Genomic DNA, 26,943 nt, shown 5'->3' on the forward strand with positions numbered 1-26,943 from the left:
TGCACAAAACATAATGCTGAAAGTATGCTAAATCAGTCGGATTAATTTATGCAATATAGTAGCACTGACCGAACGCGGATGACAGGACAGATTAGAATTACAAAGGAGGAATCCGACGAAATCCGAATACCGTATCTGATGTACTTTGTTAGACGTGTTCAGATAATAAATACTCATGTTTACAAAGCCGACATGGGTATAGAATTCCTATATCTAACTTTGTAGTTTGAAAAAAGGCGAATTAATTTGATAATACATTTAGGCCAAAGTATTTTGTCCGCGGACAATGACAATATGTTATCAATTGAAAAGACAACAATTTAGTCTGTTGTCATGTTTGGCGGTCTTAACATAATAAGTTGACAGGTCTCCGTATTTACAAAGCAAAGACCATAGGTGAATTGATCGTAAGAAAAATGTTGTTGAATTTTAAAGTTATTATGTACTGTCGTGACGATCTGGACACATGTCATGGGTCTTCTGGGGAGCTTGATGTTAAATGTATGTTAAATTGTCCTTGAACAAGTAAAAAAGAACAATATCTTTACCTTCCTGAAGAGCAGTCTAATCATTTCGGTCTAGTGTATTTATCATGAAGGATACGGAAATACGGGATCCTGTTTTAAAGGTCGTCCCGAAGGACATTCACATGTATCATCAAACGTGATGAAAAAGACATTTCGGTGGCGATGCATAAATAATTTAATAATCGGCGTAGTCTTCTGAAAGTACCGATGAATACTAAAAAGGTCATTTTCGATTAAATCAAATTTAAAAAAACACACTAATTTATGCATCTGATAAGCAGCGCCTGTACTCCAGTACAAGAAAATTTAGCTGCTTTTAAATTTAGACAAGACCTAGAAGGAATTTTCAAATTGCTAAAACTTGATAACTCATTAATCTTCAGATAAAAATTAAATATTAAATTCACAACAGTGTAGGTTTCATTCAATGTAAACAAATTTATTTTGTAAGCATAACAATTCATGTCACTTTTGAGGGAAATCAGAAGTTTGTTTTCGACTTTTACATTTTGCTGCAGCAGGTACATCTTTGAATAGGCATGTAAGAGCATGATTATGCACAACAGACCAAACTCATTATAATAGCTAATTTGCTATATTGACAAATGGATGATTTTTAAATTATTTTGGGGAATTTATACGTCTGCTAAAATAGCAAAACCGTCATGTTTGAAATTAACCATTGTTTTAATGCCAATAACAAAAGTTTGGTACCGCAAACGAGTATTGAACAGACTCAATAAAACCGAGTCTGCAATTTTCACTGTTTGCTGTGTTCTCGGTGCTTCCGAGGGATCTACTTTCCAGATTTTAGTATTTCATGTAAAACGACATAAATCACTATGAACATATATACATGCTTTAATATGTTTAATTTTTTCATGAATGCAAGCAATGTCTGAAAATCATATACATACGTCTGATTTACTCAGTAATAAAGGCTGACTCTGTTATACTGTGTTAATTGTATGTATTATATATGTATATTTTAATACATTTTAAGGATTGGACTCAATTGTTCGTATCAATATAGACAGTCAGGTTTGGAAGGCACAACAACAGACACAAATTGTATCATACAAAAGTAGATAAGATTCACGACTCTTAGCGTGCGAATGTTATAGATACAATCTGATAAAAATGGGGGTTATGTTTGTGCTTGTAATATTTCTATTATAGAACAGAAATATAGAAAATTCCAATTTTTAAAATATTTCAAATTACGCTTGTAAATTCATTAAATTTGTCTTTTACTGTTACAGTACTTTGTGTCTCATAACTCATTCGCTTTATTAGCTTCAGAACTGCACGAAGCCAAATGATGATTCTGTTGATTTACACTGTCCTACTCCTAGATACCCTGGTGAGGGAGTAATTACAAGAGGAGGTGTATTCACAAGGTTAGTGCTACAGTCCTCTTTGGCTCAGTCAACGTAAACCTCGTCCTTTTTTATGCCCAACACATTTATGTGGGGGCATAATGTGGGGGCATACAAGCGTTGCTGCTGTTCGTACGTCCGTACGTCCCGAAATCGTGTGTGTCCAACTGCTCCCACACAATTAGCCTGATTTGATTCAAACTTGCACAGATCAACAAGTTTGATGTGCAGAACACCATTAAGGAAGGATATTGTTTCTGTGAATATCTTAATCCCCCGCCACGAGTGGTGGTGGTGGTGGTGGTTATGGGGGGATGGCAGAACGCATGAGTCAGCCATGTCAACTCAAGGTCAAGGTCACAACTCAAAGTCAAAAGCTTGAGCCTTCCATTTTGTGTCCGCCCTGTATCTCCTAAACCTCTTGAAGGATTTGTATGAAACTTGGGTTAAATGATCACCTTATCAAGACGACGTGTAGAACTCATTAGTCAGCCATGTCGGCTCAATTTCAAGGTCACAACTCAAGGCCAAACGTTTTAGCATTTAGTGTCCGCTCTGTTTCTCCAAAACTCTCTGAAGGATTTTCATGAAACTTGGGTCAAATGATCACCTTATCAAGACAAAATGCTAAACTTATAAGTCAGTCATGTTGGCTCAATGTCAAGGTCGCAACTATAGGTCAAAGATTTTAGCCTTCCATTTAGTGTCCGCTCTGTTTCTTTTAAACCCCTTGAAGGATTTTGATATGACTTGACTGTAATATTCCCCTTATCAAGATGATGTGCAGAACTCGAAATTCACTCATGCCAACTCAAGGTCAAGGTCACATCTCAAATGTTTGAGCCTTCAATTTCCTGTCCCTTCCTTTTCTGCTAAATCACTTGAAGAATTTTCTTGAAACTTTGATCAAGAGTTCACCTTACTGAGATGCTTTGCAAAACCCATTGAGTCAGCCTTGCAGGCTCAATGTCAAGGTCACAACTTAAGGTATTGATGTCGTCATACATGGACTAATAAATATACTAAACAACGTCAATGCTTCCTACCCATACCCTCAACCCTTTCACTTTCTATAACAGCGGCGGGGGATATAGCTGTCTTTCAGACTGCCTTGGTACTGCGATTATGGCCCTTTGATAGCTTTTGCTATATGGAATATAGAGAAAAATAGTGTGTGTCAAACTTCTTCCGCACTATCAGCCTGATTTGCTTCAAACTTTCACAGATCAACAAGCTTGGGAAGGCACAGTATATGGGGGCATCCGTGTCATATGGATACAATTTCTAGTTCGCATATTCCTTTGATAGACTACTCTTATCTGAAACTTGCATCAGCTTGTTAGATACTTGTAAGATTTATTGATGTATAATGTTATCAAATCACAACATTTGACACTAATGATGATGATAAATGAGATTAAATGCATTAACCTTTAGCCTGCTTCTGCCTTTGCGATCAGTGTAGACCAGCGAACGTACAGGCTGATCATGGTCTGCACGTTTCGCTATTCATTAAGTAAATTCACTTAGAATAATAAATGGTATTGCCGAAATTGAATGGTGGACCAGTCCATTTTAGAAATTAAGCAGGCATAAGGTTAAATAATCAGAGCACTAATAGTGACGATGTGAAGGGAAAGATACGTAGCAGCACTAGTGTAATGTGTTAATGTATAGAATTATTATCATACTTTGATAAATTTTGCATAATTTATTTATTTAATTTCATTCATTGTGATTTCTTTCATTTACATTTCTACTGTCGTCACAGAGCATTTGCATGCCGTTCAATATACCTTCCCAGAGTGACAAGATGGTACTTATTAACGACAGGTTTTGTATCTTTTGTGCTCCATTTGGATGAAATTTTAAGTATCCAAGACGCCATTCTCCGAAAGAAAGTTTTAATTAGAAATATAGTAAAAAAAATAAACTAATATCTGTCACATAAGTATTACTAAAGGTAACCAACATGCTTTTTATTCATTTTTGTCATTAAAATAAAAAAAAAATACGTAAAAGTCGGGGAACAGGGGTTTCTAAAAAAAAGCAGTGTGTGCGTGTGTTGAAGTTATTTACCCTCGCCAACGGTATTTTACCATATAGGCGAGTATGTCAATAATTATATATGTATCAATTTTTGACTAAAACACTTGCCTTGGGTTGATATTTGCCCATAAATATCAACCCAAGGCAAGTGTTTTAGACCCGCAGTGAGTTGATATTAAGATGGCATAACTCCCATATTTAAACATAGAATTTAAGACTGGTATTGAAAACTTTTAATCTTAAACTTTAAAGTACTATATTTCCAATATTTACAATCTTAAAATTAGGTATACTATATTATTAGGTTATTTAACATTGTTCTGTACAATACGCAGATATATTTGGATGAGTACACAGCTGAGAAAACCATATTGGTTTTCCCAGCTGGGTACGAATATTCCAAATATATCTCGTATTATACAGTACAATGTTAAATAACCTTTTTATTCTAAATCTATTTTATTTTAGTTAAAATTAAAAATGATTCACTGAATATTGTATTTCTACCTTTTCTGATTTCAAGACGCATAATCAAACTCTGTACATAGAGCGCCTACTTCACTACTTCTTTACATTTGGAACATTTTCACGCCTTTCGGGCTTTATCGCATCTTTAACATGGGACTGTTGAACCATCCAACTACTGAAAAAACAACAGGTTTTTTGTACGCACGTGCGTCCAATACGGATATTGTACGATCACGTGTTGCAAATAAAAGTTCGCGATTGGATAAATAAAATAGATATAGAATAAACTTTATTTACATTCTATATATTATGTACTATATATACATCTTTATGTGTCACAGCAGTTTGATTTCCTCATTTATAACATTTTACTACGGTAATTATTAAACATTCTAGACAATTTTCACTGAAGAGATAAAAACAAAAAAAAAATAACAAAAAACAAATGTGGAGTAAGAAAAGTTGTTTAGTAAAGTTATTAATTTATTGTTTTTATTTTCTTTGTATATTTTTTTTAGAATTGAAAACGTGTATTTGTTTTGGTACGGACACGTTCTTGGGCCTGTATTTATGAATGTTTAAGTCAGAAATTGAGAATTGAGAACGGAAAATCTTCAATCCGTAAAACCTCTATAGAATATTCATAACGCTGGCATTTTAGCTGCAGAACAAAAATGCTTGCCTGCAAAATCTCCTTGCAATCTATTCATATTAAACACTATCAGAGCAAAATGAAAATTTAGCAGTTAAAAGTCTTAGTTTTAGACTTCTTACATTGATGAATGAGGGTCCTGATTTCTCTAAACTCACAGCAATAGTTGATTATAGAGTAAAGTTGAGGTAAACGAAATTGTAAAACCATTTTAATGACGATGAAATGCTGCATAATATTATCATAGGTTGAGAGGTCTATTGTATGTTAAACATGAAATGCATGACAATTATCTACTTAAAACGGAAATTAATGTAGGTATTTAAGGATAATTGTGTCAGGATCAAAACCTTAGAAGTATTGAAAACATCTTGATGACTTGGAGTGTAGATACAAAAAGATAACACAAATAGAGGTTGTCCAGACAGCCATTTCTCTATCTAGAATAACTTTCAAATTATCTCCCACTTTGTACTCATTCTGTCCTTTTGAAAAGCAACTAATATCAAAAAGAATTGATTTAGATAGATGGTTATGAAAGGAACAGCAACCACAAGAACCAAATCTACGGAAGCCCTGGACATTTTTAGTTACTTCTTATGACTTATTTATTATTACTTATTTGTTACGTACTTAAAACGCGGGAATACAAACAAAATGGAGGAAGAGTCCAGTTTGAGGCACCCACCACTCAGTCACAAACTCAGGCATCTCCATGTGTACCAAGGATGCATATAAACGATTTAAACATGTGTGAAGAAATAGGAAAAGGGGCATTTGGTACTGTATATAAAGGGCGTTGGAGTGGGACTAAAGTTGCTATAAAGGAGAGTGTTATGAAGAGAATGCAGATTGCAAAACCACTCATTGACCGTGGAACTTTGTGTTCATAGAAAGTTAAGGCATCCAAATATTGTACTGCTGATGACGTATGCCTTAGCAAGTAATACCTGGTGTTTGAACTTATTGAAGGATGCACATTGGATAACTGTCTCTTCGGTAATGAAGAAATTGCCATGACTATATCAGTGAAGTTTACTGTTTCATTAAAGGTATCACAAGCCATAGCATATTTGCACTCACAAGATCCAATAATCATTCACAGGAATATAAAGCCGGAAAACATACTTGTTTCATAAAATGTCCATGTGGTATAGTTATGTGACATGGGTTTGAGCAAGCTCAGGAGCATGAATACTGTCATGACAACTATGGCTGGTGGGTCCTCACAGTCTTGCACTCCCGCTTACCAGGTATCCGAGGTGATGCTGGAAAGAAGCAGCTCAAATTTCAACAACAGATGTGTAGAGCCTTGCGTTTACTTTGGTAGAAGTGATGGTTGCAGTACCTGTCTGGAACCCCTCAGAGGACCAAGTGCAGTACATATTAAACAGAATGAAACTTGAAAGCAAAACCTGGATGGTTTAGATTTACTTGCACACATTGCTGATATCATGGGGAAAATCTACACCATCTTGGATAAGAGGTTAAGTGACAGTGCTAGCGGTAGACCACAGACACTTGAAACAGTTGAATGTTTTCATTGTTTGATGCTAGCCCCAAATTAAAGTTACTTTTGAAACAGGTGTAAAACCCCCAAGAAAAAATGCCAGTTGTCAAGAGAAGCACTCATTTTTGAACTTAGTATGCATTGTGTTAAATAATGTTGAGTGAAATTATGATCTTGGGATGTTATTTTGCTACTTCTAGTTCTATTTATACTGGCTGTGAATTTGTATGGACCAGTGACACTTTAAACAATTTTAACAATTGATGTATTGGTAACACTATATAGAGCCTGTCAAACTGTTTTTCTATTACACGAGTCTGTGTGTTATCGGCTACTTATGTAAAAGAACTGCGTGTTGTTTAATCATATTCATGTTTATATACAGACACATAGCAGAAAGTGTTGCTCTGTTTGGATAACTCAGAGAGAATTTCCATTGTTTTATACATAATTGTTCATTGGTTTGGTTTCTAACTTAACTTAATAAGTGGACTGAGGAATGTTTCAGGGGAGCATACAGTTAAATGCTGCTTTTTAGCAATTAGTATCGGTGAGTTGTCCGGCGTCCATCGTCCGTCGTCCATTGCGCATCGTCCATATTTCATTTAGATGGCTTCTTCTCAGAAACTGCTGATCAGAAATTCATCAAACTTGGTGATTTTGATAAATTTACCTTCCAAAATTCAACTAAACTTTACATGATTGTTGCTTTGATGGTTGTGTTTTGAGGATTCCTTCAAGTAGTGTAATTGAATGCAGAACTAAGTTTACCTTAGAAAACAAAGGGAAAAAAAATCAAAAATCTTCTAAAGAACTACTTGTAAGATTTCTACCAAATGCCTTGAAGTAATTTTGATATGCCAAAGAAAACCACAAGGGGACAGGACTTATCGTGTATACATCACCATATGAAAAACTTTAAAAATACCCTTTCAGACACCAAACGTCATTGAATTTGATTTACCAAGTGGGCATTTTAAGATTTCCTTATATAGCAATATGGAAATTATAAAAAAAAAAGTATTGTAAATGCAGTAGACCAAGTTTATATGCGTTTTGTTGGAAGTTTGATAACATTCTGAACTCATTTGATCAGTCCTTTCTAGACTCGGAAAACTGTGCAACATATACCACCCTGTGACGATAAACCACATCGGAACAATGATGTAATCTTGAAGTGCCCTATACTATAATCCTTTTTATTACCAACATTTGTAACATTGCTAAGAAAAACCAAATTTAGTATAAGGTGATTACTTTTTATTTCTGCATTCTTGTAAGCACGGTGAGAAAATAACATCATCAGCCACGCACGACAACATGGTCTAAACCATATCAAGTTTCGTTTCAAGTACATGTAAGTTCAAAACCCCAGAAGTTGTAATGTAAAGTTATCGTTATACATTGTATTTATATATTTATTTAAAAAAAAACGTCCATTGTAACCACATTGGAAAAAACATATAAACATAGAAAGCATCAATATGTTAAACCGAGTGTCATTTATAGACAGGGAACATGGATTTAATGGAACATGCAAATAAAATCTGTAGTAGGGTGATGCATTTTAAAATGACACTTAAAGGACATATTACTAGAAGAATTTCAGTTCAAATATAGCTATGTAACTCATTTCTTTTTCCCTATATGTATTTTTCCAAACGACTATTTAGCTCGATAAAAAGTTTTAAGGCATCAAATGGATAAATATGGATGTGTTCACTTGGTTTTAAAATTTTTACAAGCACTCTAAATTCTCTACTGCAAAAGTCTTTTTTCCGTTTCAAAAAAATGACTGATGCACGCATTCGCATCCTCCCTTTTCACTTTAGTCCCAAAGTCATGGGCATCAGTCTGTTCAGGGACAAAATACAACACACCGGGTTTTGTGGTCGTATACTGTGAGAATTCCAGTGAGAATTCCAGTGCTGTGCAATTCTGTCTAAATCCGTTTGCAAAACGTCCATAAACAAAACCTTAAGCACTCTTTTATCACTGGATTTATCGATCTAAAACATTCCGCCATCCCTATTACCCTTGAATTAATTCATCCACCAGTGAATACTCAGCTTACGAAGTCTCCCCCAAAATGCTTATATGGTTATCTTATATGATTTGCTGTACGTTTTCCGTACAAAAACCTTTTATTGCCAGCCAAAGAGTTGTTTGAACCGTACATAAAATGCGGCTGGAAAAAGATCAAGGAACTGTTTTCGGTACCCATATCTGCTCGTAAAATTCGCGGATCACACTGAACATGATTTGAACAGTCCATGTAGTACTTGGCAACAACAGCTAGGTCATTATTACTTGATGCAACTTCAAACCACATGATTCTACGACTGTAACCGTCAATGCATCCATGAATACAGAATCCATACAGCTTTATTTATCGTATCCATTCGCATGCCACAAATAATTATGTCCTTTTAGTGAATACACTCTTCTCTTCAACCTATTTGCTTTCCATTCTTCTGTTGCATCTGGACAAAGCTGTTTCATGAATTTCATGACGTCGTTTCTCTGGACTGCTCTCTTATCAGTCTTTTCCACATAGTTCTATACCCTAAACACTGCTCACTTACACTTCTCTCGCGCTTTATTGCGTTCATCACATCTTCTGCAGAGAAGTAGGACTGAGGACGTCTCCGTAAACGCAGTTCGCGCATGATTCGTTTCAAATGACGTATGCTTATTTTAATGTTGTGTTTACAGAATAAAAACAACTTCGGCAAAATAGATTTTAATCAGTTCATTTCTTGTCAGACCATTTCCAGCCAGGGGATTATTCGACGGCACTACACTCTCGGGAAGCTCATTATATAGATTTATATTGAATTGTCTTCTTTAATAGAGTACTTACGTTACACAAATAATACCACTATAAAACACTTTTTAACATTGCCCTGACTTACGTTACACAAATAATACCACTATAAAACACTTTTTAACATTGCCCTGCTTGATAATTTCTAAAACAAAATGACATTTCCTTCATCATATACTTCTGACAAATACCCAGTTTATACTCGCACACATGCAGTTCAACATTAAATTTTATCTTGCTTAAAATTATACTGGCCCAAAATGATATTATGTAATAGTATGCATCATAAAAAGCTTCATACAGACCTGAACAAAAACTTGTAAACAAAAACACTTTCTGAGTGGAAAAGGGGTCATAATTCTGACTGAATGCAATTCAATGTAAATATACATACCAGTGTTTCCCGACTGGGAAGTAATGTTTCCTGTTTGGAAAACTTTGAAATTAACAAATATAAAAGTTAAATAAAAACTTTGTTAAGACAAAAAAAAATCTGAACGGTAGAAATTTAGATAAAGTATTTAGGTTTACATTGGTATATTTCAATTAATGACACCATGTATACTCTTATGCAACGGACCATTTTGATGGAAACAAGTAAAAAATTGATGGATTGGCTTCCCGAATGGGAAACAAGTTACTATATTTAGTAACAAGTTTCCCTTTCGGGAAGTAGGGGAAAACCAAAAATTGATTTCCCGTACGGGAAGTTTCCCCTACTGTTATTAGTTATTAAGTTATTTCCAAGTTTCATTTAGTGTGAGCAAAATCTGGCCAGAAGTTCTGTATTTAAGTTTCCCCTACTGTTATTAGTTATTAAGTTATTTCCAAGTTTCATTTAGTGTGAGCAAAATCTGGCCAGAAGTTCTGTATTTAAGTTTGCATAAAATATCTGCATTTGAAAAGGGCCATATCTATGTAAAAAAAGATTCCTAACAAATCGTGCCAAAAGCAAACACTTTTATCAGTCACTCACAAAGCTCCATTCAATTCTGACATTGGCTTTTGAAGGAGAAGTGCAGACATACTTAAATGGACAACAACAGGAGTCCAGTATAACTCATATACAACATTTTTGGCGCACATAGTATAAAAATATTTACACGAATAAAGGGACGTAATGCAATAAAGGACCCAAAGCATATTACTAGTAATACTTCTTGTTCATTGCACTTCTTTATACTTGCTGCAGATTCGGCTCGTGTGCAAATTTCTGGCGTTGCTAATGCTCTGCAGAGTTACCGCAAAACAGTTACTAGTACCGCGAAGTATTTGTGATGGATTTTTGTGAGTGCAGTGTGCAGTGTATGTCTTAAATGAAGATTTTTTCATTTCGATTTGCAAAATTTCATATTTTTATTTTTAATGTCTAATCTTACCAATAATAATGGCATCAGATTAAACAACACAAACGAGAAAAATAAGTTTCACTAGAAAAAAGAAACAGGAAAGAAACTAAAGAATAAAAAGGAAAGAAATTTGTGTCGGACATCACTTAGAAAATTCTTTCCGTTTTCAGTTGCCCCAAAAAGAAGGTTATCTTTTTCGTGTGTAATAATTTTATTTTCTATTTTACTTTAAGTATTGAATTATTATATTGTAGGCATGGTTATTTGCAACATTTATTTCATATGATATTTATTCCAACGAAATTTCGGAAACTACTTTTTACAGTTAGTTTATGCTAATTTCTAAACCTTTCTGATTGTGTTACTTTTATAAATACTGTATATAACTACGATTTTTAAGAATATGAACTCTTATTATCACTCTCATGTCAAGTCTCATGCACAAGTCTTAGATTACATATTTTGCAATTATTCTGGCTAACATACATAACATAAGTAACGTTATATAAAATCACGGAAGTGACGTTCCACAAAAAAAATTCAAAAATTTAATAAAGGGAGGTAATAGTTCAATGATGTATATTGATTATTTATTTGAACAACTGTATTTATTTGAGTAAGATTTGGATCTTTGTCAAATATAACCATATAATATGAAAATGAAAATTTACAAGAAAAAGGATCAGATACAGGAGACCTGTGTGTTTGTATTTATAAACCGGTATAAATTGACTACTAGTACTCTATTCATAAAACAGGAAGGTTCGCAAGTATGAGAGCAATAAAATGCGTGTTTTTTTGAAATTACAGAAATAAATGTCATCGATACTTAACAACAATATAGAGTTAGTACTCTGTGTTATTAACAACTATAATATTTAACCTCTTAGTTAAAACTAACATCATCAGCATTTAATTACCACATTATATTTGAAATCTGAGTGGAAAAATGCACATATTAACCATAGTGATATTATTTTGTATAAACATACTACGTTACTCTTCGGTAATCAACACCAAACTTAATACACAGTAGGTACGTCTGGAGCACAAACATCCATAAACAGTGTCTTATATTTTTAGTTTTACTTTGATACTTTTTAGTTAAGTAGATGTTAAATTTTTGATATGCAAACCTTTTACAAAATGTCACCTATGACAGTAGGCAAAACACTGGCCTTTCAACCAAGATGACTTGCATTTTAAAGTAGGTTTTTTAGCAATATTAGAACAATGGTCTTTCTTGGGAGGTGGCTGATTGCACAACATTGACCGTTTGTCCTTCCAAAATACCATTTTATCAGTATATGACTGTATACAGTGGTAAAGGTGTTTATAGAAGTGAACTGTTTAGTCAATATTCATTGCTGCGTATTCAGAAGCTGTTCTCCTAAGGAGGAGGTGAAGAAAACAACAACATCAACAATACCCTCTTAGTAAATACACAAACGTAATCGTCAGCATATTACATTTGGTTATAATATTCTTGTTCCTTTAAAACTGTGAGTTACAGGCCACTAGACGGGATAAAATGATTTATTTATTTATTTTGTTGGGTTTAACGTTGCACCGACACAATTTTAGGTCATATGCTCTCTTTCCAGCTTTGATGGTGGAGGAAGGCCCCAGGTGCCCCTTCGTGCATTATTTCATCACGAGCGGGTACCTGGGTAGAACCACCGACCTTCCGTAAGCCAGCTGAATGGCTTCCTTTACATGAAGAATTCAACGCCCTGAGTGAGGCTCGAACCCACATCGATGAGGAGCAAGTGATTTGAAGTCAGCGACCTTAACCACTCGGCCACGGAAGCCCCAAGAATAAAATGATGTTTGTTGTGTTTCATTCATTGTACATCTCTGTCCTTCCTCATCATTTAACTTGAAAGCATCATATGCAGTCCGCATTTCTGATTAGACATTTGTCAGAATAATGGTCTTGATAACATCTGAGCTATCAGTCATTTCGGATGAACAGCTACGTAAGTCTAAATTTAAGCACGACCTTGTTTATACAATACGTTTCATTCCATATACCGAAACTTAGAGGTCAGTTAAGCATAATTAGGTCACTAAAAACAACAATAAAAATCCTGCTCACACTATAAAGACAATGATTTTTCTCCAACATTTATGAAACCCCATCAGAATGTCTGTTTGCCTATGGTCCACAACATAGACACAAGTATCGTAATATCATCTCCTGTTCTATCACTACTACATACACTGCTTTGTTTGGCGCGGAGTTTCCTTTTGCTGCATTTTGCAGCAACTTTTGTTGTTTTGTTCTTGTATAGTATGTATTTGCAGCCTTATCCTATCGTTGTAGTCGCAAGTAAACACAGGAGCTAGGCAGGTCTAATGTATATAATGTCTACAGAATATAAATGCAAAGATACATTTATCATAAGTCTAACGGAAGTTTGGGAACGAAAAAAAAGTCATTATAGCACTTTGACGTTGACATTGTTTAGAGATCGATATGACTATGATTTAATAGGTTTAAAAAGAAGAGATTGTAATGTTTCAACGAAAAACACTTACATATGATAAAAAGAATATTACATTTGTATTTTTCTATATTGAATTTATCAACTTGTTCTATAAAAAATGATTGCAATTTCAACTCGTTTAATAAATACAGTTAAAAACATAAGTCTATGTATGTATCAAATACTACCGCAAGTGTATGCACTGAACGTGTTGCGAAATTTCAACATCATACGTCATTCTATTTGTAAACATTCCTTTCACGATTTAAGAATTAAGACTTCCTGATATTTTTTAGAAATGTTTGGATTAAAACACACATGATTAAGGTTGTTCGGATCAAAGTTGTTTGAAGTCGGTGAAAAAAAAATCACAATTTTGATACATTTCGCGATTAGAATATATTCTATAATGAAACTTTTCATAGTCGTAAATAAACATGTGACCTATAATAACGGTCAAATAAAATGTATAGGTCCTTGTGCTTGCTTTAGAGATATTTTTCCATGTTAAAGAGATCCGTTTAAGACATTTTGGAAGTATTTAACGTGTCAGATGTTTTACTAACATACTTTAACTATAGAAAGGTAGTAACGTTGCTGTTGTAATTTTGCATTTAGTTCATTGAATGATTTTCATTTCCGAACGTCGAATCCATGCTTTATTCTAAGTTTTGCGGAAACATGAAATAATGCCATTAATTTAGGTTTATCAAACGTGCAGAACTATCTTAATTATTGTAAAAATAATTATTATATTGTTCTCTACCTGAAGACTTGAGCCATTATTACAGAAGATTCCTAATTATCCCAGGACACATAAGGCATGACTCTTTACTTCTTTTAGCTTGAAATTTTATCAAAGTATCTTCTTTTGTTTGTTTCTGGTGTAATGATATAGTTCTAAGTCTCATCAATTCTAGATTACCCATTGTAGATAGATGTAAATTAGGGAAAGTACAGAGGGCATAAACAACTCTTCCTTGAAAACTTTGCAAATAAGTTTCGTTTTCGTATTTAGTTTTCCTAACCCGGAACATAAAGTTTTATTCCAAAAGGTCAGTGTATTTGTAAGATATACACATGTAGATGTCAATATGCTGAAGTGCAGCGTGGAAGAACCATAACTCCATCGCGAACAATTCTATTTGACTTTTACATCATTTGTCTGGTAAATAACTCTAAGCACTTACGAATTTTTAATACATGAATAAGTGTTAAAAAGACAAACTGGAGACTGCAATATACATTTACTCTGTCATTTTCTACCCTTTAATTGTCTTCAGATTTTCCTTGTCGGGAGCATTACCCATTCATTATTACTAATACTTCAATGACACTTGGGGGATTTAGATACTTTTTTTATTTCACATTTTCGTAATTAATTGTGCCATTGTTTGGACTTTTGTATTCACTCAAGTAACTTTCTTTATTGATAAAGCTGTTAGCTGAATAGTCGAGGGTTGCTGTTCTCAAAAAGCTCTTATTCTTTAATTTGAAATATTCATAATAATGATAATTCAGCAAAACGTTTAAAAGGATGCGATACAGTGATGAAATACAACACACTCAAATAAATAAAAATGAATTTCAAATTCAACAAAAAGCAAAATGGTCGATTTTAAATACTGCCTTTCATCCTAATAGATCAGGACAGAACTGTACCGTACCTATGCTCCACATAAAAGAAAAATGAATGTATTCTAGTATGTAAAGGGTTTGACCTTCCATTCAGGAGGTCTCCGTAGATCAGTAACGAGTGTGTATTTTGTTTTTCTTGTATTTACTATTTTATACCATTGACATGGAATATAGGTTAGGATTTGAGATGGATGATGTGCCTTCTGTTAGCGATTACAATCTTCCTAGTAACGTAGCGTATCTTCGATACTTTCCTGATCCTAAGCTTAAACATGTCAACGTTGTCAAAAGCTCGGGCACCATGAGGCACCTTGTTATTGAGGTATGGTCCAAGTACTACACTATTTTTTCAATTAATTAAATATCTGATCTTTCTCAGCAATCAAAATTCTAGAGTTGAATGATGTGTTCCTAAATTTGTATGTATCACAATAGTTGTAAAATATGCATATTTCTGGGTTGCAAATGTTTATATTGAGTAGAAACCAAACTGATAAACATCACCTACATGTTGATATTTTACTTAAATAGTTATTTTACTGTCTAAATTTTATTCGGATATAATATCTAACATACATATACCTTATTCATCTGTTGTTCTAATCTAGTCGAATAATTCCGTGTTTCTTAAATTATTTTTTCTATAACTGCAGGGTGATGGTCTCGATCTTGCAGCAGACAAAAGCGATGTAAAAGTGTTGATTGATTGTGAGTCATATGATGTAACTGATGTGTCAAGTGGAAAAATTGAATTTGATCTTCCGGTTGACAGACCCGTTTGCTCGAACAGAACAGAACTTACGTTAAATATTAGTGTAAGACAACAATTAACACTTAACAATTAACACTTCGAAAGTTTATTGCCAATTTAATGTAACTACATTTCTGTAAAACGTTTTTTGAAATGTCAACTTATTTTAATACTAGTATACGAACAGGAAATATTGTCTATTAACATTTAGCAGATATCGAAAATGTTAGTAAGTTCACGTCACGTTTACGTAAATTAGGATAAGCATCTTTCACGATAAAGTTAAAACTTCTGAAATTAAGTATTTTTGCAGTATTTCGCTGTTCGTCCTTCTATAACTTTGATACAGATTGAAAGGTGAAACAGGACAAACAGAAAAGACTATTTAAAGATTCATATCAAACATAACTACACGTTTCATAAAATGACGGTTTCCTGTTAAAAAACATTGCTGTTTATACTAGGCATCTGAGAATCATTGAAGCAACAGATGCACTTTCATTTGACTATAAATTTCAATAAATCTCTTCTTATCCAAAGTTTTTAAGATCAGTTTCGTTGAGTCTAAATAGTATTTAATTCATAAAAAATGAGAAGCCGTTGCCTAAAAAACTGTTTCATTTTAAACTTACTATTTTTGGCTCTCCAGTTAAGATCATTATTCTTTATTATTATTTTTTTTTACTTTATTATTATGCTACAGTACCAAGATGTCTAGCTACGAACTTCAAGCTCCCCTGTTTCTGACTAAATATCATCAGAATAATTTTAGGCAATTTCCATGTGTAGGTGCTTTACATCCGACGGGCAAAGGAACCAGGGACTTACTCATTATAAGATATATTTTAAAAAACTAACAGCTGCTGTAATTAATTCGTCATGATTTCAGTAGAGATAACTCCTCCTTTACCATTATCAAAATCAAACAAAAAACTGAATATATAATCATCGTTTCTATGGCTACCGCAAAATATTTAAAAAAAAAGAGGGGAAAATTAAAATAATCACTAGTGTATATTTGTTGCGTAAAGTAAAGCAAAATTCTAAATACATTCAAAACAAGTTTCAGTTACCCTATTGCTGGATGAGCTTACAATGAAAAGTAAACCATACATAGTATTTCTAACATTGTTCTTATCTCTACAATTAATCAACGATGCAGTTTACTTTTCAAATAAAAATAAGGTCTACATCGAAACAGAAACATCGATTATGTCATTATCATTTATTTCATTAACAACATTTGTAAAGGGAAAATATTGCCAAACTTTATTTTACATGCATGACCATCAGTAAAATAGATTATCATCTATTTCAGTAACGAACGTGGTACATAGTAAACATCACCGACATATAAAAATAAACATGACCGTCGGTACAGTAGTTTGATTCTAAGTTATTTTCATTAATTTCATTAACTAATATGTCAGATGGAAAAATACCATCAATCTGTGCTTGGTCGAAGGGCGGATAGTTTTATTTTATGTTACTGTCATATAAACATGTTTGACGTCGTAGGAATGAAATAAAGCCGTTGCATATTTTTTTGAATTACAGCAGTAGGCTTTCACGCTGACGTCGTTTTAAGAAAAGGAGACGTTTTTTGACGAATTGACTTCTTCTATAATAGGCGAAGAAAGAAGAGACTTTGATACCTCATATGACCGTGATAAAAGGAATATAAAATTTGTGTCTTTCCACACTGAATTTATTAAACGCGTTCAATAAATTCAGTATGATAAGGCATTCGTTTAATATTATCCTCTATTTATTTCATTCACGAACGGGTCAAAGTGTAAAACATCATTGACCAATGTACTTCACATGTATAGTCATTAAAAGTTTCGAAACAGAAATAATCAAATTTTTTTTTCTACGGAAAATATTTGTCTTCCACCACTTAGCATACAGAAATTTCAAAACTGCCACAGAATGAGGGCCAACTCTCTGAACCATAACATAGCGAAAATATTCACAAGAACGCTTATAACTCTTGAGTTGTGGTAAAATTCAGCCTTCTTGTATGCAGCATGTAGTGTAAACACTGTGAAATATGACAAATCAAGGGTCATAACTCTTATGAAATTCATTGAACCGAAACTAGCCGATGATATGTGTTACTAGGATTTACACTGATTACTCCTGTAAGGTATGTAAGAAGGCTTTCTAATAAAGTAAAAGAAGTTGTCAAAATATATCATATAATTTGACAAATAAAGGGCCATAACTCCCCTAAAATCACTGAAGCAGAACATGCCGATATTATGCATAAGACTTGGCACTGATCATTCCTATAAGATTTGTTCAAAATGCTTCCAATTATATTAGAGAAGTGGCTAAAACATAATAAAATTTCATGTATTTAAGGCCATAAATCTGCTAAAACACCGAACCGGAACATGCCCATTATATGCACAACTAGGACTAATCACTTTTATAAAGTTTGGTGTAATAACTCCAGGTCGTACCGAAGCAGTTGCACGTAAAAGGTAAAATAGGACAAGAGAAGGGCTATAACTCTGCTGAAAATTACTGAACCGGAACATTAATTTTGATGATATGTATAACTATGCTTTGTATAAGTAACTCCTGTAAGGTTTGGTTAAAATAAGAGAAATGGCTAAAACATCATCAAATTGGACGAATCAAGGCCATAACTCCACTGCAAATCATCGACCCAGAAAATATGCACAACTAGGCTTGGCAATGATAACCCTTGTGAAGTTAAATGTAAATCCATCCAGTGATGTCGGAGGAGTCTTTTGGACAAACGTTGTTACATGCGGTCGGACGGACGGACGGACGTTCTAACGAAACGGTATTTATGTGACACCCCAGTTGTTCTATCTGTTGTTCTAACAGTCACATAAAAAGAAAAAGGTCACATAAACAGAACGGAATTAATGACATCAAAGAGAAAGTACCGTTATTCAGTCACTTAACCATCATTTCGCGGGCACGGACAGGCGGACGGACTGACGGCACTTAAAGGCGTACGCTGGATCTCTCTGTGTATGAAATGGGCAATTTTTTTCCAAATAATAGAATTTCTTCAAACTTTTTTTGGATATTGAACGACAATCATCTAAGAAACATAGATTAGCCATAAAAGGCATAGGTCACCAGTATTGAAAATGAGTTATCTGCCCTTGAAAACGGCATTTCCCTACAAAATAGAAGAAATTCTAAAATTCTAAAATTCTAAAATTTGCCCAAGAGATCTAGCGTACGTCTTCAATTAATACGTCTCCCTCAATACATGCTGGAGACATAAATTGCTGTCGCAAGCTTTGTTTAAAGATAAATGTTATTTATTTATTTATTTTGTTGGGTTTAACGTCGCACCTCGCACCGACACAAGTATAGGTCATATGGCGACTTTCCAGCTTTAATGGTGGAGGAAGACCCTAGATGCCACTCCGTACATTATTTCATCACGAGCGGGCACCTGGGTAGAACCACCGACATTCCCTAAGCCAGCTGGATGGCTTCCTCACATGAAGAATTCAACGCCTCGAACACACATCGATGAGGGGCAAGTTATTCAAAGTCAGCGACCTTAACCACTCGGCCACGGAGGCCCCTGAAGATAAATGATCTCGTATTTAAGATAACGTATTGAAAATAATTGTACTCAGTTTATAAATTAACGAGCTTTATGATATTTATATATTCATCGCTAGGTTACTTTTTTATGTCATAATGTATATATAATGGAATGGATTGCATTTTTATCGAGACAAATACTTCATGCAAAAGAATATGCCAGCCTAAAGAGCTAAACTTTTTGCAAAAAGCAAAACTGAAGATTTTAAATTTACCTATGTGATTATTAAATGAACGATGTTTCAGGTACAGATCGGTTATTTCAGCCAAATTATAGGATCAGTTACTTTCGAAAGTAAGGGGTCTGACTTGAACGAAACCACCATGGCAATCAGTGACACCACGTCTCAACAAAAAGTAACAACAGCGGTTCCAGACAGAATCTCTCAACTAGATGACTCCGGTAGCATGAAAACAGTAGTGATCATTGCTCTTGTGGTACTGGTCGTAGCAATTATACTTTCCACAGGTTTGTAGATTTTCAAGTCATTTTAAAGCATATTTAAAAAGGTCAATGGAAAATCAAAATTTGCATGATATCTTTGGCCAAAGTTATACTTTGAGAAGAGTTTCGAAACTGGTACATTTAGATTTTATAGATTATACATGTATGTATATGTAGTGTATTTCATTTTCAACTCTATACTTTGAAAAAGTAGAGTTTCAAATGTATATATGGTAACACGATCAGCTTGAAAGCATATTTAAAGGCAGAGTAATAGACATCAAATTAATTAAATCGTTCACTCATGAAATTGTCACCCGTTGAAAACAGGAAACCTCTTTCTGTATCATGGTTAAATACTAGGTGGTAGTCATTTAAATGATGCAAATTGTCTTAAAACATACTGGAGACTTTCTACATCCGAATCATTCTTTTCCAGATATTAGCTTAAATAGTGTATCTAAAGATTTATAACAGTTTCTAAGCCTTGCGATTAACATGTACTTGACGACTACTTCACAGTCAGATACATTGTAAGCTCTTCCCGCAATAATCCAATTTTGCTTTTGGATGAATTTTCTTTTCTGTGCTAATAGGTAGTACTACTTGCAAGAGGGAACTTCACGGACATTAAGTAAGACATTTCGGAAAATGTTGTACAATATGCTTAAAATACCATCTCAAGATTTCATGGTTATACTCGGTCTTGAATGATATGTCAACAGTCACCTATACCTTTAGGTTCTAAAATCACTTTTATGTCTAAGATTACAGATTGTCATGAAGTATAATACAAACGACGTGTGTACGTAATTGAATAACACATGTGATTTCACGAAGTGGGATTTTAAAAACTGCTTGTGACTTTGGCCTTAGGTGCATTGCATTGTAAATCTTTACATGGCAAAAAGTGGCAATTTTCTTACTGTTATGGATGTCATTTCTTATCTTACAAACCTGTGTTTTAACCTTTTCTCTCTTTCATTTACATTTAATCAGAACCTTTTCAAGCAATGAACGAATGTCACTTGGAAATAAATCTCAAAATATACCACTTGAGAGCAGATAATTTTCTTATATTATAGATAATAGGTACGCGAATATACCACTATATCAGACATACTTATAATTGCTATGTGTGTCCTGAATTTATGGTGACGTCACACTAGACTAGGGCTGGGACGATTTCAAAATTTTGAAACCGGTTAATCATTTGTATGAAATCGAATCGAACCGGTTAATCGGCCGCCATTTTTTAAAAGCTGTTTTCTTTTCTGGCGACCGTATAAAGGTACTTTCAGCAGCTGACTTCATTAGGAACTTACAGACTTTATCGTCTGCAAGCAGTGTGATAATTAATAAGTGATATTTTGGTGTATTTTTATTTTAGATATATCACGACAAGCAAATCTGAGACTATTGATTATAAATCAAGTTGTTGTGTTTTAGCGGAAATATACTGCGGGTCTATGTGCTGGTCAAAGAAATGTACATGTATAAAGTATTTGTAGTGTTTATTGTTTGAGAGCGGTGAACGGTTTTGCAAAATTGAAACCGGTTTCACAAAGTAATCGAATCGGATCCGATTAACCGAGTAAGTATACTCGTCCCAGTCCTACACTAGACCCGTAATAATCGGATGTAATGGTTAAAGGTAAGTATTATATGCCTACACTGACAGCACGATTCAGTTCTGACAATCTTTACAAATTGTGATTTTATTAAACACTATTTACATATATACTTCTTCTTGTAGGAATAGGTAGTCTTTATTTTTTTCGGAAGTACAGAGCTATGCGTAATCAGACACGTAACACTGTGGAGTTCAGGACATTTCAGAATGAGGAATTGGACGAGAGAAGAGTTATTAGGTTTGAAAACTTAAAGCATACATATATCTATGAATAAGAAAGTTACTTACTTATTTACATTTTGTACTAACTTACTTACTTACTACTTCTCATGTCAGCTAATAAGAAACGTTAAAACTTTATAAGTTATTTGATACTACTTTAGTTATAGATTTTAATTTGTTATCACTGAACCACCTAACTGATATTTTTGCCATTTACTAAACTGTAAACTAAAACAAATTGGAGAAGATGAAATTTAAATTGAAGATAAATGTTAAAAGAAAATAAGGTGTGTATACAGTATTTGTGCATTCGGGTGAATATTGTACGTGCTAAATCAATTTCGTTTGCTTCGAAGTCAGTGATAAACAGAAAGTACTTTTTACAAAACTTGATGAATTCGCGTTTTATCTAGAAAAATATTTGACATCTTAATGTAGGATAGATTAATTCGACATTTGCGTTCATTTCAAGCATAAATTTCATTCGGGATTATGTGGATTTTAATTGTTTGATTATTTTTGGTTTAACGGCGTTTTCACAACAGTATTTCAATTATGCCTGACAGTTAATCTCACCAGTGTTCTTAGATTCTATATTAGTACAAACCTGTTTTCTGCAAGTAACTGCCAACTTCACAAGATGAATCAGAGTTGGAGGACGAATGATTTCGGACACAATATATTTTATTAATGTTCACGAAAAATATACGGCCCGCCTGTGGATCGAACTCATCACCCCGCGATTGGAAGATCTGTGTTCTCCCTATTCAGCTAAGCGGGCGGATCATATACTTTTGTAAATGATTTATACCAGTTCAACGCAGTAACTTTGACGTCACAGGGAAATTTGTAAAAAATGTTATTGAATTACAGGCAATATATGAAATACTTAGTAATAAATCCATGATGATATAGATAAATATAGAATATCCTTTAGATGCATTCGTATAACATTGCCAGACAAATTAATTGCCGACTCGATTTAATTTAGTCTGTTGTTAGGAGGTAATTAGCTATGAAACAGCCCTGAAGCTCCTAGTCACCGCTTTAGCTAAATAATACAATACAGATACCTTAATGTCTTGATTCGGAATGACAACAAAGTATAACAATACTCTATAGGGACACAATGAATTAAGCATTTGGCTTCCTTAGCCTTTAGCCTGCTTATGGCAAGTGGTTCTGCCTTTGCGACTAGTGCAGACCAAGTTCTATTCGGTCAGTAAATTTTCAACACCCTTTCAAATAATAAATGGTACTGCACAGACTGAATGATGGACCAGTCCATTTTGAAAATTTAGCAGGCTAAGGGTTGAATTCATATACTTTGATAAGATGGCTTTAAGAACATTTTTTTAAAGAAAAAAGATTGAACATCAATGTACCTCCTTGTATGTCGTCAAACTATTTGAACTTCTTTTATCATTCTTCAGTATGTTTATAGCTTCATTTACACTGTTTGTTGAGGCAGTATTGCAGTAATGTTGATCTTCAATGTATCTGAAGTGTTGATATATCGTTTAAAATATTGTACTTTTTCATGGAATGGTAAAGAACTACTTCAACAGTATCATACGCGTACGCACGAGACACTTCAGGCGAATACGATTACATTCGTGACGCCGATGTAGTCAATACATACCTTGAGCTAAGCGGAGAAGATCCGACATACACGAAAGCAGATGAGTATGTAGATCCACATCCCTATAGAAAACTCGACAGTGCAGTAGACCAATCAGAAATCAAAAACGACATACCTGTAAATGACGACTCTGAAAATAAAAAGGAGAAAAACATTCAATCAGAAGTCATGGGAACTCAAGATGGAGTCAACGAGCTTGGCTGTGACCTGAATGGCGGAAACATGGATGCGGCATATACACCACGAAATGAAAAAGAAACATCAGATGAATCCATGTCTTCTGCAAATAGTAAGACTTTTCAGCATTTCAATGAGGCGCTATGATTAAGGTGTGAAAATAAACTATATTGTATCCTTGTCTGGTGAAAGTTCGTGGATACAAGAAACAATCATTTTATATTTGAATAAAATTAGCAAACAGCAACAAATGTATACTACAATAAAATAATTAATCTATATTCTTTTAAAAGACATGCAAAAAAGCATGAAAAATACCATAAACCTTCCAGAAATATGCAGAACAGAACAGGCATGTCCGTTAGTTAACCTACTTTCATTTTCATGCAAGTACGTGGATGACGTCATCAGTTTATGTGTTCGCGAGATATTGTCAAAACCAAAACGAGGCTGTCAAGTTAAAATCTAAGCAAAGCAGACGATATGATATTTGGGAAATGGAAATATCACAAAGATATTTAAGGGGATTATCAGTTAGGGGCAATTTGGGATTAGTAAATACAAGGTATTTCTGCATGTTTGTGCTTTTATTGGTGTTCTTACCTGTTAAAACCTCTTATTTTGACTTTTTTTGGTGGATGACACAAAAGTTTGTGTTTACTTCCGGATGTTCTGTTTGCAAGTGCGCGCGTACGCCAAAACTGGAGTGTGACGTATATGTGATGGGGAATCCACGAACTTACGCTATCCACGAACTTAGGCTAGACAACGATATACTAATTTATACATTCTCCATCCGTATTGCACCGCCTCGGTAGCCTGTTGGTAGAGCGTCCGCTTTGAGTGCGTGAGATCGTTGGTAGCTCCCTGACCGCGTAATACATAAGATGTTTTAAAGTTATACTAGTAGTTTCCGTGTTTGGTGCTCAACATTAAGTGGATAGTGTTTGGCCTGGTCAGCTGGATGTCCGTATAATGTTATTGGATGGGGTATCATGCCCCGTGTGTACGACGTGATATTCAAGTGAGGCTGTATTATAACGTTGGGCATTGAGTTCACACCATGCTTTTAATGACTGAAAAAATGTTGAAAAAGAATGAGACCGTATTGCAAATACGTTATAAATATTTCAAAGAAGAAACACATGTCCATCAAAGACTGAGACCAATACATTATTTCAAAAACCCTGGAATTTTTCAGAATGGTAATATATTTTATAGCGTAGCCTTTTCATCTCTATAATTATTGAAAGAGTTATGAAAGCCAGTAAAGTTTTATATACAATTATAACGAACTCTTTTACAAGAGTTTTAAGCTAACACATATAGTATAATGTTAAGGTCAGTTTTAATTACTTTGCTTATTTGGGACATCTAACACTAATTTATTGTGTTTTCCTTATTTTTTATTAAAGGAAGTTTTGACAAACAAAAGCTATGCGCATATAATGTCTCGCATGTGGTATCTTAGAAATCGCAGTTTAACCTGTTAATCCTGTATTCATATACAAGACAATATGACGATATATTTTAGACCAATTTGGAATAATGATAATTGAAATATGATAGGTTTTCTCTTAGTTTAGGTCTGCTACTTGAAAAACCTAAATTGATTTCACTTGACTATGATATGGTTGTGGTTACACTGTTCTAATCCTTAGAAAACATTACTTATTTTGATATAAACTAAAAGAAGAATTTTTGTTCAATGAGTTTTAACATAAGTTATAATTGTAGCAAGTGCAACGATAAAAATATCCGCACTGTTATTTAGCAATACATGAAGCTTCAGTGTTTTATACGTACATGCTACAGATGTTTGATTTCCCGGCTCTTGCTTCGTCAAACTTTGTACAACTAGTATTATTAGTATTCAGTTGTTACAAGCTTACACTGACGCATAAATATTTTAAGTATAGTGATTTAACATTTTTGTATTTCCGGAATAATTATCTGATATAGACTTTGAAATACTAAAATAAGTTGTTTTATTTTTTCAGCAAAGATAGTTAATACTTTTTCTTCCCTGTGTGTATAAAAGTATTTTATGTAAGAAAGTATGAAATATCTAGCTTAGGTTAAAATAAAAGAACACTATTCAGACAATTTTTGTTCTTGTAAAATTTCATAGAAAGTAATAATGCAGCCCTCATGTTGTTTTTTTTTTTTTTGTATTCACTGCCATTAAATAAAACATCTTAAGCTTTAATCCCAATTAAATTCAATTCTTCCTAATGACAAACTGGATAAAGAATGTTGGGAAACCCCAGGTACATCATTTCTTAAACTTTGGACAGATGACGGGAATATCGAGGAGTGCCCAACGAACATTGATGGCGGATATATACATGCTGTATGGACCCAGGAATTCGACACAGGAAAACGCGAAGATAAACTCGAAAATTCCAATATGGACAGCCCACTTGAAACAGTGGCTGCAAATTTCAAAGGGGCAGCGGTGGAAACGACTCCCAAAGGGATAGCCCCGGGACAAGGTAATACTTGAAGGCAAAATGCAAATTATACGAAATTTTAGTAATATAGTTCCAAGGCCTGAAGTTTTTGTTCTTCAGGATATCAGTATTAATTGCAAAAATTAGGGCTGGAACCTAACATTTCTCATGATAGAAAGACATTAAACAAAGTATAGAAATCGATTTCTAGGTCATTCAAATCACCAAAAATGCTTTCAGAAATGTCAAATTTATGAAAATTTCGTTTATATCAAACACTGAAGTTTTAGTATTTAGTTTAATGCCGTTACCACAAAGAATGACAACTCTTGCCATAGGCAAGTACTTACAAGCAGAGATATCTATTCGTTTACTTCACTTGTAGTTACACTTAGTCTTGTAGACACAATATTATAATTTATTTTACATCAAAGGCAATTAGGATATACCCTTAATGATCTGATTCAAAAAATTTTGTCAGCTTATACATGATAAAACAATTTACTTTTAACGAGCCGTTAATAAAATAAAGTTTCACTCACTATTTTACAGTGAAGGTAACACAGTTTTCGCTTGTATCAAAATGAGATATCACTTACTATTTCACGATGGAGATGATAAGTTTTGCCTGTTTCAATATGTCACATTTATGAATAGGTCTTTTAATACCTGATATTTAGGATTTGTAAATTGCAATTAAATTTATCTACAATTTTTTATACGCCCGAAGGGACGTATTATGTTGTGACGCTGGTGTCCGTCTGTCCGTCCGTCCGAGCCCACATTTGCATACTTAGGTGGCTATATGAACACTAGGTAACTGTATTTTTTCTTCGACGTCATCCATTCCGTAAGGCTTTTATGTGGCTATTTTTCTTTTACATGGCTAAAAGAACAATAGAGAAAACAAAAGAGTAGCCACATAAATACCCATATGTAGGAACGTCCGTCCGTCCGTTAGCAATTTCCTGTCCGCTCTGTAACTCTTGAACCCCTTGACGGATTTCAACTTGACACAAATGTTCACCACACTGAGACGACGTGCAGAGCGCATATTTTGGATATCTCGCTTCAAGGTCAAGGTCACACTTAGGAGTTAAAGGTCTAATCAGTTTGTTTTGTGTCC

At 34.0% G+C, this 26,943-nt stretch overlaps 1 protein-coding gene across 1 annotated transcript in view; it reads left to right on the plus strand.

Annotated features, from left to right (window-relative positions):
* Positions 1-26,943, plus strand: part of LOC123545601 (plexin A3-like) — a 264,006-nt gene that overhangs the window by 193,258 nt on the left and 43,805 nt on the right. Inside the window, exons 20-26 of the mRNA XM_053543563.1 lie at positions 1,824-1,927; positions 15,063-15,210; positions 15,542-15,703; positions 19,492-19,714; positions 21,447-21,561; positions 23,100-23,476; positions 25,662-25,859. Coding sequence (XP_053399538.1) covers positions 1,824-1,927; positions 15,063-15,210; positions 15,542-15,703; positions 19,492-19,714; positions 21,447-21,561; positions 23,100-23,476; positions 25,662-25,859 — 1,327 coding nt within the window. The remainder of the gene's footprint in view (positions 1-1,823; positions 1,928-15,062; positions 15,211-15,541; positions 15,704-19,491; positions 19,715-21,446; positions 21,562-23,099; positions 23,477-25,661; positions 25,860-26,943) is intronic.

This window comes from Mercenaria mercenaria, chromosome 5 (assembly GCF_021730395.1).
Source record: "Mercenaria mercenaria strain notata chromosome 5, MADL_Memer_1, whole genome shotgun sequence".
NCBI lineage: Eukaryota > Metazoa > Mollusca > Bivalvia > Venerida > Veneridae > Mercenaria > Mercenaria mercenaria.